Here is an 11488-nt window from a genome sequence, read left to right on the forward strand (position 1 = left end):
ATGTGAACTTGAAACTGCAAACCAAGAAAAGAGAGATAAAGGCAACAAATGCACCTTTGTCTTCTTGGTACAAAAAGGAAATACAAATGTCCCTCTTATCAGCAAAAGAACAGTGTTTGTGTGCAGTAAAACACAACAAAAGGTCCCAGACAAACAGCTCTACAGAAGAGAAAACACAAAGCTCTATCTGACCGCAGCCTGACACTCTGAATCTGATCTGATAGTTTGATCTATTTGTGATGCTAATGCTAGAAAATGAGAGCAACATTAATAACAAGTCAATAAATGATGATCAGCAGTTGCACATTGTGACCTCACCATCCTGAGACGTCAGAAGTCCTGATCGCTGTGTGGTTTGCAGCGCGAGTTCATGTGTCTCTGTTAAGGGCGCGTCCCCGCGACTCTCTCACCTCGCCCCGGTATGTGTTCTGTGTTTGTGCTCGCGCACAGGTGTGCACCAATCACAGGCGCGCACGGGCAGAAGGGGGCGGGGCCGAGATCTGCGCGCGTCTGTATCTAATTCACACCTGCTGGTTTTACCTGTTCAGGTGTAGCGAGGAGGACCACACTACAGTCAATTCTCCTGAGATATTCTAAAATACGATTAGATGATAATTTACCTGTTTAACCTCATGTATCCTTGCCAAACAAAAACAATATAATCTAAACATAAACAAAGCAGAACATTCTGTGCTTATTATTATAATTTAGGATAATATAGGCTACTATATAATGTTACGATCTCTCTCTCTCTCTCTCTCTCTCTCTCTCTCTCTCTCTCTCTCTCTCTCTCTCTCTCTCTCTCTCACACACACACACACACACGTTAATGATATCATGTTAGATCTCATTCTGAACAAATTTGTGGGCTACCACTGCTGTCAATCAAATCTATCATTAAATATTTGAGAATATTTTAAAATAATAATAATATTTTTTGGGAACTAGTCCTAGACCAATAATTATCTAAACAAATTCGGATTAAAAGCAGTTTTTGGAATGGCTATAACAGGTAATTTAAAATATGGCCGAGACGGACTAAAAAACTTATATAATTTTTTTTAAAGACCGCAAGACATAGCTAGGCTACAAAAACAATGCAATATTTTATGGAGATCCGGAAATAGGTGCCATAATAACAGTTATAACGGTGAAAATAATATCAATGGTTAATTACCTGAAAAGGTTGGAAAGGGTCTTATCACTTCTAAGTTAGACGGTTACAGCATGTTAAATTACACATAATAGCCTATACTTTAGCGCATGCGCAAAGGCCTGAAAGCGCTTTGAACGCCGGTAATTGATTGCAGTATTTTTTTATATATAGCCTACAATTATTATTAATAATAGGTCTTTAATTTAAATTGTACGACTATTATTAATAATATTGTGATATTGTCATTAAATATACGATTTTATTTATCCTTAGCTATTAATTCAGGCAGCTATTGAATCTATCAAACTAACTGTCCACTACAGCATGCACAAATAAATTGCTTTTAAACATCTTACAGTCTGAAGCGTGTTGTGTCGTTCATCACCGGTAGAGGGCAGACGGTGTGGAGCCCCGGTGAGTGAGTGGCGTGGGGCTCTACGTGCACTCATGTGACCCCGGGGCCGGTTAAAAGCACCGGGAGCCTCCACGCGCACAGCGGGCGACCTGAGCGACAGCGCGGGCGTGAGAATGTCTCTGTACCGGAACTCAGCATGGTTCCTCAAAGGACTCACCGAATTCACCAAGTAAGAGCTGCACTGCTTCAAAAAGAACACTTTACATTACAGCATACAACATTAACCAGCATAATTACAAATAATGCTTCATGGATGCACATCTAATAGTATAATATAATATAATATAATATAATATAATATAATATAATATAATATAATATAATATAATATAATATTATATAATATGATTATACATTGTTATAATTTTTTTAAAGGGCTCATATCAAATTTACCATGATATTTAACATTTCATGATTAAAATGTTAAATATGATAAATGTTAAATATAGGGTCAGATTTCAGTCATTCTACAACTGTTTATCTCCTTTACCATGACGCATCAAGTTTTTTAATAGAATTTATTTAATGCAATTTTTTATTATGAATTCTGTATTTATACATTTGTCCTCATTAGTAGGAGTTTGATTAAACATTGTATTATATGTACAAACAAAGTATTACAAACAACATGTCGAAAGATTTTGATGAATTTAAATTCAAATTTAAGATCAGAAACCTTAAATTTTAATTTCAATTCATCTAAATATTTCAACATTTAAGATAAAAACGTCCAGCATTTGTCTGCAGGCCTACTTGGACTGTTACTCCCACGTAAAATTATGTTAATGCTGTAATTAGAACATTAGCTTTTATAAATGTTAATTTTGCTAACAAAGAAACATTTTTTAGACAGTATATGGTGGACCAAAAATATGCTGCACTCTTACAACCATTTTTTAACACATTCTGCGAACCCAGGGTCAACACACAGACACATGTTGCTTTTCGTTTTCCATGAAATCCAATTTCACAAATGATTATAGTTGATCTTTTAGTGTCCTCTGCATCTGTTTTTTCCTCCTGATACATTGTTACCCGGGTCGACCTCTCACGTCCCATAATGGGACACACATCACCCTTAACAGTGTGCGCATTTACGGAGAAAAGCTTGTTTGCCCCCGGCACCTCCTCGCTCTTCTTCATCCCTCTTCTGGCCTGGCACGCGTGGACAAAGCCAGTCTTTGAGATGCTGATACCAGAAGCGGTGCTATCAGAGGACGCACTGATACTAGCTCTCATTAGCTAAGCCATGACGCAAGGCGGCACATTAGGACACTGCTTAATGCTTCTCAACTGGTTTCGCCTCAGGACATCATGATGCAAACAAATACAGAAACTCAATTTTTACATTGTACAAAATTAAATCGAACTCCCCACAGACAGTTAGGAAGCTCTGCTTTAATATTATTCTCCCATTGCCATGTGCTCCACCTTAAAGGGGTCCTATCATGCCTTTTTACATGTTTATCTTTCTGTAGTGTGTAATGTTGCTGTTTGAGCATTATAAAAAGGGATGCAAAGTTACAAAGTCCCTCCAGCGGGAGTTATTCTCTCTATCAGTGTCTCTGTTTCTGAACTCCCTGAAACGCATCCATTGTAGTCTTGAGTTTCTTCCGGGAACGAAACATGTGAAAATATTCCTCATTTAAATAATTCCCAACCACGGGATATACTAAATAAAGGGGCGGGGCCTGGTTGAGTTAGTTAGTAGTTTGTTGAAACCATAGACTATAAAAAAAAGATGGATGACGTGTCTTCACTTCCTTCCACTGTAGAAAAATAAAGCCAAAATATCCTAGAAATGGCCGTTGACTTCGTTCGGCCATTACGGGCCCGAGTCGTAGTTGTAATCCTGAGGTGGAGCCACAGTTATTTTTAGGGTGCGTTCACGGCATGTCGTAATAACCGTCATTACAAGATTTCAACTTGTAAAATGCGTTCACATCCTGGTCCTTGTAGAGCTTTAAATTACAACTTGAGCGCCCACTTGTACCACCTGACTGCTGCAGATTAATTTAGCCATTGATATTATTGCCTGTAGAAACGCATAATTCAACTCAGAGTTGAAAGTCATGTGCTGTCATCTCAAAATTATGGTAATAATGACATGGCGTGAACGCAGCAATATAGCATCAAAAAACGAACTAAAACAAAACATACGTAAGCATGATGAGAACTCATGTATCCTTGGTGCTGCTTGGTTGAAACTGGTGGTTATGGTAAGGGCGTGGCTTTAGACAAACGTGCTTAAAACGTTTGACCAATCACAGCACACTGGTCCTCCAGCCGACCAATCAGAGCACATTGTGATTTTCAGAAGGAGGGGCTTCATAGAGACAGGAACTAAACAGAGCGTTACTGACAGACTGGGAAGAGAGGAGCTGCAATAATGGAGAATATGGGAATTTAATGTGTTTTCGAAATCAAGACTTTGTAAAAGGGCATAATAGGTCCCCTTTAAAAAAAGTGTGTTTTCAAATAGTTATAATTAGCATGAACTAATTAGTTAAGTGAACTGATCTAGCAGTGTTTCTGAGGGTGCACAGCTAACCCCGTCACATTTCAAGACTAATTAAATGTGTGTCTCAGGGGGGGATTTCTGTCGGCATCTAAAAACTTTGTTGAGAAAGACCTGGAGGTGTCGATGGCAGGCCGATCCTTCATGATCACTGGAGCGAACAGTGGAATCGGGAAAGCAACCGCCATGGCCATCGCCAAGAAAGGTGTGTGTTGGGAAAAACAGCAGTAGTTACTTTTTTGGGGGCCGGAGTGTAACCTATTGACCATCTTTTTCTTTAAGGTGGTACAATCCACATGGTCTGCAGGAACAAGGACAAGGCGGAAGAAGCCAGAGCGGAGATCGTCAAAGAGTCTGGAAACAAAGTATGAGTTTGTATTTGAATGACTGGGGTTTTTAGGTTGTGGTTTAGTAGTTAAAGGACACAGAAGGCTGTAGAGTCAAAACCTAGAAGCTTTCAACAATGTGTCTTTTTGAGCAAGTAATTTAACCCCAGGTCATGAGGAATAAACCTGCAGTAAAGATAAGAAAGCATCTGCATAATGAAGAATGATGTAATAGTGTGTAAATAAATAATTTAACATTTGTACACAAACTCAGTGATTCATTGAAATTACCCTTATTGATCTACACGCTATCTGGAAACAGATTTGCATCTCTGTATCTGTTTGTAATGCAAGATGTTTTAATAACATTCTGTGTCTGGTTGCAGGAAATCTATGTGCATCTTTTGGATCTGACCGAGACCAAAAAAGTGTGGGAGTTTGTGGAGTCGTTTAAGAAAAAGTACAAAACTCTCAACGTCCTGGTGAGACAATCTCTCATCTCTCTGCTTTAAAATTGCATATACTGTACACTATAGGGTCAAAACCCCCCTTTTTTTTTTAAATTAATACTTTTATTCAGCAATAGTACGATGTATATCGTATAGCCACCTAATCAGTATCGGCCGATATATGTTAATTTTAATGCTATCTTTATCGGCCCAATAAGATAATTTGGTCGATATATTAAAGCTGATAAATAATGGATTAATTCCTTCAGCTGAGACACTTCATGTTCACCATGATGGTTTTGAATTGCTTGAAAAATTATTGAAAAAAATTGATCAGAAGGGACAGTAAATACATTTATAATGTTACAAAAGATTTCTATTTCAAATCAATTCTGTTCTTTTGAACTTTATATTCATCAAAGAATCCTGTAAAATCGCAGTTTCCACAAAAATATATAGTAGCACACCTGGTTTCAACATGGATAATAATCAGAAATGTTTCTTGAGCAGTAAATCATCATATTAGACTGATTTCTAAAGGATCATGTGACACTGAAGACTGGAGTAATGAAGCTGAAAATCCAGCTTAAAATATATTAAAATAGAAAACAGCTATTTTAAACTGTAATAATATTTCACAATATCACTGTATTTTATTACGGTTATATACTGCATACCAACCACAAACATTTGAATGGTAGTGTGTGTAAATATAATATTTCGAATAACATTACCAGCCAATGGAAGCAGTGATCATTTGATTGGTTGATTGATGTGATTGTGACAGATCAATAACGCCGGCTGTATGATGACTAAGAGGGAGGTGAATGGAGAGGATTTGGAGAAAAGCTTCGCCAGCAACACTCTAGGTAAAGATCTCGGACAGATCTTTCCTACTTCATTTCTAATGTGTCTAACAGCTTGCCAGACCGTTTTCACCTGATCCCTGTGTTGTGTTGTTCAGCCGTGTACATCCTCATCAAGAGCCTCATTCCTCTGCTGGAGAAGAGCCCTGACCCCAGAGTGGTGAGTAAACCAGAGACTGAGAGCGGGAGACAGGGGTCAGATGGGTCACCGTCTCTCTCCTCTCTTTCAGATAACAGTTTCATCCGGAGGGATGCTGGTGCAGAAACTGCGAACCGGAAACCTGCAGTCTCAGAGGGGCAGATATGACGGCACTATGGTGTACGCACAGAATAAGGTATATATATACACATACATAGTCAAAAGTAAAGCTTGTGTCCATGTACAGAAACACTATTTGTTATGATGCCATTTGTTAGTTTATTATGTTATTGAGCTCATTGTTTGATTACTGTACTTACTTAAAGGGGACCTATTATGCAAAATTCACTTTTATAAGGTGTTTGAACACAGATGTGTCGACAGTGTGTGTAAATAAGCAGTCTGTAATGGTAAAAATCTACCCACTCCTTTTTTATAATAGCAAAAAATCATAAACTAATCAATTCTAAAAGTTGTAACTTCTTCCTGAGTCTCTCTATCAGTGTCCGACTCCGGTTCAAACATGTAAGGCTGAAAACCACTACTGATAATTTATGACATTTTGACTGCGTGACATTCTCCAGGTTTGTTGCTGCCGGAAGTATCCGAAGCATGAGATGTAAAGGCTCCGCCCTTTTCTGTGAAGGGGGCGGGGAGTAGCGGCTCATTTGCATTTAAAGGGACACACGCAAATATTGTGTTGTTTTTGCTTACACCCAAATAGGGGCAAATTTGACAAGCTGTAGTAAATGATCTGTGGGGTATCTTGAGCTGAAACATAACAGATACATTCTGGGGACACCATAGACTTCTATCACATCTTGTGAAAATAGGCATAATAGGTCCCCTTTAAAGTATTTTTAATTAGTTTAATGCATCCTATACGCTTATTTCACGCAGCCGTTATTTTGAAATCGAAAGCGAGGCTCCGGTGGGAAGAAAACCGCCTTTAATCACAGGAGATCGCGAATGCGATGGTGTATTGTTGTGTTTAATGTAGAAATTAGTTATTCTAAAACTGTACATGTCTTTCATACTTTAGACTATATACAGTGAAATTAATTTATAAATAAAATATTTGTTTTATATATAATTCAGAAAGTAAAAAAAGAAGCAGGAACAAACTATATACACATCCTATATTGGATATTAACATCCAATAGTGTAAATCGCGGCAGCAGCTTCTAGTTGGTAGTCCAAGGCATTGTTGTTTATCTTTACTTCCGGGGTTTTCCTCACCGGAGCCTCACTTTCGATTTCAAAATGGTGGCTGCGTGAAATCAGCGTATTCAATTCTTTGAAAAAAGGTTTGTTGGTGGTGTAAAATGATTGTAAAAATGATCCATGACTTTTCTGTTTCTCTGATTTAGTATCTGTTTGTTACTTTAGTGACTCTATCAGATTTGACTTCAGTATGTACTTCATTCGTTGTGTTTCAGAGGCAGCAGGTGGTGATGACGGAGCAGTTTGCTAAAGCTCATCCCAACATCCACTTCTCTGTAATGCACCCCGGATGGGTCGACACGCCAAGTAAATGCAAAAGCACAATCATCATAAATTTAAATGACGGAACTGTGCATGTATGATTACAGACACCGTTTCCAGAGACTACATGGAATATTTTTGTTTACAGTTGGCATGAAACGGAAGTTGCATAATTCAGCAGTTCAGTCTGAAGATACTAAAATGAAACATCTAGAGCATTTTCTAAACTTTGACCCTGCAGAGCAAACATTGCATTTGCACATGATGCATCAGTGTTGTTGCAATGGTATTGCAATAGCAGTGCATACTGAAAAATAAAGATTGGCAAACATGTTTGATAGCCCTTTAAAGTCGGCTTGAAATGGAAGTTGCAATAGTCTTTTCCAATAGTCAGTCTTCCATATTGTGTTATTTATCTGAGTGAAACAGCTTCTCGAACAAGAACAAATGTAGGGTGAGGAATGATTTTGTCCATGGGGAATTGATTGGATGGTTGTGGTTTGCTATTGGTCAATCTCATGTGATTGAAAGGTTGCCCCGCCCTCACGAGAGAGAGAGAGGGGGGGGGGGGGGGGTCAATTTTGATTTCATGGTGACTTTAAACATGAAGTAAACTGCAAAAATGTGATTACATTTGGTCAATTGTTTAAAATAAATAGAGCACCTAAAGCATGCAGTTTCCATCACACTTATACATTTTAACCTGAAAGTTTGATGTTGAACAAAAAAATTAATAGATGTTATTTGCAATGTTGTATACTTTGAATACATTCTACGTGGCTTTGGATAAAAGCTCCTGCTAAATGAACAAATGTAAATATGTATTTATTCAGACTGATTTGGAGACGTCTAATGGATTTGTTCTCGCCTCTTGTTCTTCAGCCATAGCGAACGCGATGCCTGATTTCCACAGCTCTATGAAGGAGCGTTTGCGGACACCGGAGCAAGGGGCCGATACAGTCGTGTGGCTCGCTGTGTCTGAGGCGGCCATCAAGAATACCAGCGGGAAGTTTTTTCAGGGTGAGCAAACACACACACGCGCACACACACACACACACACACACACACACACACACACACACACACACACACACACACACACACACACACACACACACACACACACACACACACACACACACACACACACACACACACACACACAGGTTGTGTTTCAAAACCTAGTGAGCCACCTTGCGGCCAACATAGGCAGCATGCTAACTACAAATGAAATCTCATAAGTGACAGAAATCTCCACGTGCCACACAAACAGCACTACTAATGTGTAGCACATGGGAGACACAACTGATTGCAATAGAGTTTGGCATTAACAGGTTGCTAAAGGAAATGAAACTCTAAGTATTGCATTTTAAATTTGATTTATCACCGTTTGAATAGATTTTTTAGGCATTAAAACGCTCAGTTTATTGTACTTATATTAAGGCAACATTGCAACTTAAGACAGAAATCACAGAATGCATTTTGAAAATAAATTGTTTAATAAACAATTTTGTTTTTAATATATGCTATTTTCTGTTACACTGTAATTATAGATTTATGCACTAAGTAATAATAATTCACTACATGTATACTTTTAGGATTAGGTTTGGTTTAGTTGCATATAATTATGCACAATTTATAGAAATTACTATAGTAACATCATGTAAAATAAAGTGTTACCATATTTTTACCAGAACTGAAAATTAAGTTCTGTATAATTATAAACATTATTTTACTCGATATTTGTGCATTCTTTGTATCTTTATACTTATTAGAGTATTGCTGTATTAGTATATCAACATGCTAAAACTCTATTGGAAACAATTTTGAGTTTATTCCTCAGTGCTATTTGTGTGGTGCACAAAATTGCTGCCAGTGTACAGTGAAACCAAGCTGCCATCTTTCTCTCCATCTCCTCCAATAAGGCACCCGTCTGTTTCAATGTAAAACAAGTGAGCCTTTCAGGAGACAAAGAATGGATGAAAGCAAGAAAAGCAGGAGTGGTACAGAGAAGACGAAGAGAATACAAAGAGTGTACAAAGGAAGACTGGACAATGAAAGGATGAAAGGAGAAGTTAGGAGCGAGAGAGATGAAGAAAGGGAGCGCGAGTTGGCGGATCTCCAGTGCAGCTGTAGTGGGCAGAGCTTCGGTACCAGACACGACCCGAGTGACTCAAGACGACCTTATGACCTTTTAGAAATAGAGAAACCAAACAGACCACAACAGAGAGCGCTCACATCTTCACCGCCTGAGTTACTCAAGCATTACTCAGTCTTTTAATACAAGACACTATAGTTGATAGGGTCAAAATTAAAGAGGCCATATTATGCCTTTTTACAAGTCTTGATTTTGTTTTTGGGCTCAACTAGAACAGGTTTTCATGCTTGAATGTTCATTATTTTCTCATATTCTCCATTGTTGCAGCTCCTCTCTTCCCAGTATGTCAGTAACGCTCTGTTTAGTTCCGGTCTCTGTGAAGCCCCTCCTTCTGAAAAGCACACTGCGCTCTGATTGGTCGGCTGGATCAGTGTGTTGTGATTGGTCAAGCGCTTTAAGTGTGTTTAGGAAATGTCCCGTCCCTTACCATAACCTCCAGTTTCAACACATTACAAACTAATTCAATCAGGCCCCGCCCCTTTATTCAGCGTATTAATCATTTAAATGAGGAATATTGTGTCCTTGTTTGTTCCCGGAAGAAACTCAAGACTACAATGGAGGCGTTTCAGGGAGTTCAGAAACACTGACACTGATATAGAGAATCTATATTTAGGTTTGATGGAACCATACGAATGAACCATTGCAAAACCAGATTGGTGCACCACTATATTTCTGTTATAATTCATAAGTCATTTATTTATGGTACTTAGTCTTAAAGTTACCTAGCGACTGTAGCTTCTGCAAATACTCACTCCTGTGCTATTTCCATGGTAATGACGACTTCTTTGGTTGGTGCATCTTGCTTCAGGATGGCTTACATCATAATTAAACAACTTCAGATTTTGAATGGAATCAACCTCACAATCATTATGAAATCCTACTGTTGCTCTCTATATATAGTACATATTGATTTTTCAGCCATATAGGAATCTTTTCTTCAGATGAATTTGGACAGATGGCATGTTTTAAACATGTCTTTGTGTGTGTTTTTACGTGCATTAGATCGGCAGATGGTGTCGGCTCATCTTCCCTTGGCCTGGACACACAGTTCACAGCTGGAAGATCAGAAATTCATGAGCGTCATGGAGGATCTGGCCAAGGGCTTCCAGCCTCACTAAATACACTCACATGAAACAACTGCAACACAAATAAATGTAGAACACTAACATTGTAACTGTTTAGACACATTATTCTCACTCGTAAAAGCAGTGTGAATGTACTTACAGTACCACACAATAACTTTTAGTTTTAGATTAAAATGTCGTTCTGAGCTCTGAAAGACTTTTATGCTCAATAAATGCTTAAATACGGTTTAAGTCTTTTACCACAATGACTACTTCCTGTTTCTTCCTGTTCTACTTCCTTGTACATTTCAATTCTCTCCTATCATTGGTCAGGGCAGACGCAGGATTCGTTCTTTTCCGACAGCTTGTTCTGACACCATGTGATCAATCTCAGCCAATCGCAGTGCTTTCTCACTCTCACTGTGTCGGTGACTCCAACGAATCAGGTCAATCAGGTGGGAACCCGTTCTGACCGGAGTCACCCCAGCTGTCAATCACTCACTCACGGCCAATCACCTGGTGAAGCACAGGAAACTGTGGGAAAGGGCATTTCCTGCTTTTCGGGGCCTGTGATTGGATGTTTCTTTGGTTTGAGCGCATCACCTGATGTTCAAGAGAATGAGGAAGTGATGTGTATTTTTTTTTATTTGTTCTGACAATAATGTATGATTACATTCCTACATATATAGACTGTGTTATTAACCATTTAATTATGACATGACTGTAATTTCGCACGATTTCATCAAACATTAATAAATATCTTTGAAGGTGTGATGGTGTATGTGGGAAAGCGAATGCATATTTTTTTCATTTCATCTCATGTCTTTTCCATCACTTTTAGGAGTTCAGTAGGATTCACCCAAGAAACTTAAAAATAAAAAATAAACAGTTTTAACATGCAATTCAAATGAC

General features: G+C 38.4%; 2 protein-coding genes across 2 annotated transcripts in view; one reads left to right on the forward strand and one right to left on the reverse strand.

The window, feature by feature from the left end:
• ap1s3a (adaptor related protein complex 1 subunit sigma 3a) overlaps nucleotides 1-404 on the reverse strand; it is a 5171-nt gene extending 4767 nt beyond the window's left edge. The window contains exon 1 of the mRNA XM_077207093.1: nucleotides 319-404. Within this exon, the coding sequence (XP_077063208.1) occupies nucleotides 319-321 (3 nt within the window). The 5' untranslated portion in view covers nucleotides 322-404. The remainder of the gene's footprint in view (nucleotides 1-318) is intronic.
• A 1161-nt stretch (nucleotides 405-1565) lies between these two features.
• On the forward strand, nucleotides 1566-11347 carry dhrs12la (dehydrogenase/reductase 12-like a). Its single transcript, XM_077207075.1, has 10 exons — nucleotides 1566-1740; nucleotides 4161-4294; nucleotides 4372-4454; nucleotides 4802-4897; nucleotides 5652-5733; nucleotides 5829-5890; nucleotides 5961-6065; nucleotides 7309-7399; nucleotides 8237-8374; nucleotides 10515-11347. Exons 1-10 carry the CDS (start codon nucleotides 1685-1687, stop codon nucleotides 10628-10630), a joined length of 963 nt encoding a protein of 320 aa, XP_077063190.1. The 5' UTR covers nucleotides 1566-1684; the 3' UTR covers nucleotides 10631-11347.
• The last annotated feature ends 141 nt before the right edge of the window (nucleotides 11348-11488 follow it).

This window comes from Siphateles boraxobius, unplaced genomic scaffold (genome assembly GCF_051911475.1).
Source record: "Siphateles boraxobius isolate OS27281-9 unplaced genomic scaffold, OSU_SipBor_1 6, whole genome shotgun sequence".
NCBI classification, from domain to species: Eukaryota; Metazoa; Chordata; class Actinopteri; order Cypriniformes; family Leuciscidae; genus Siphateles; species Siphateles boraxobius.

Excerpts from the sequence above, each read along its gene's own strand:
- dhrs12la (XM_077207075.1), top strand. The coding sequence starts at position 1,685 with ATGTCTCTGTACCGGAACTCAGCATGGTTCCTCAAAGGACTCACCGAA. Across the intron at positions 6,066-7,308 it reads TGGTGTACGCACAGAATAAG|AGGCAGCAGGTGGTGATGAC; the intron begins GTATATATATAC and ends GTTGTGTTTCAG. Across the intron at positions 7,400-8,236 it reads CGGATGGGTCGACACGCCAA|CCATAGCGAACGCGATGCCT; the intron begins GTAAATGCAAAA and ends CTTGTTCTTCAG.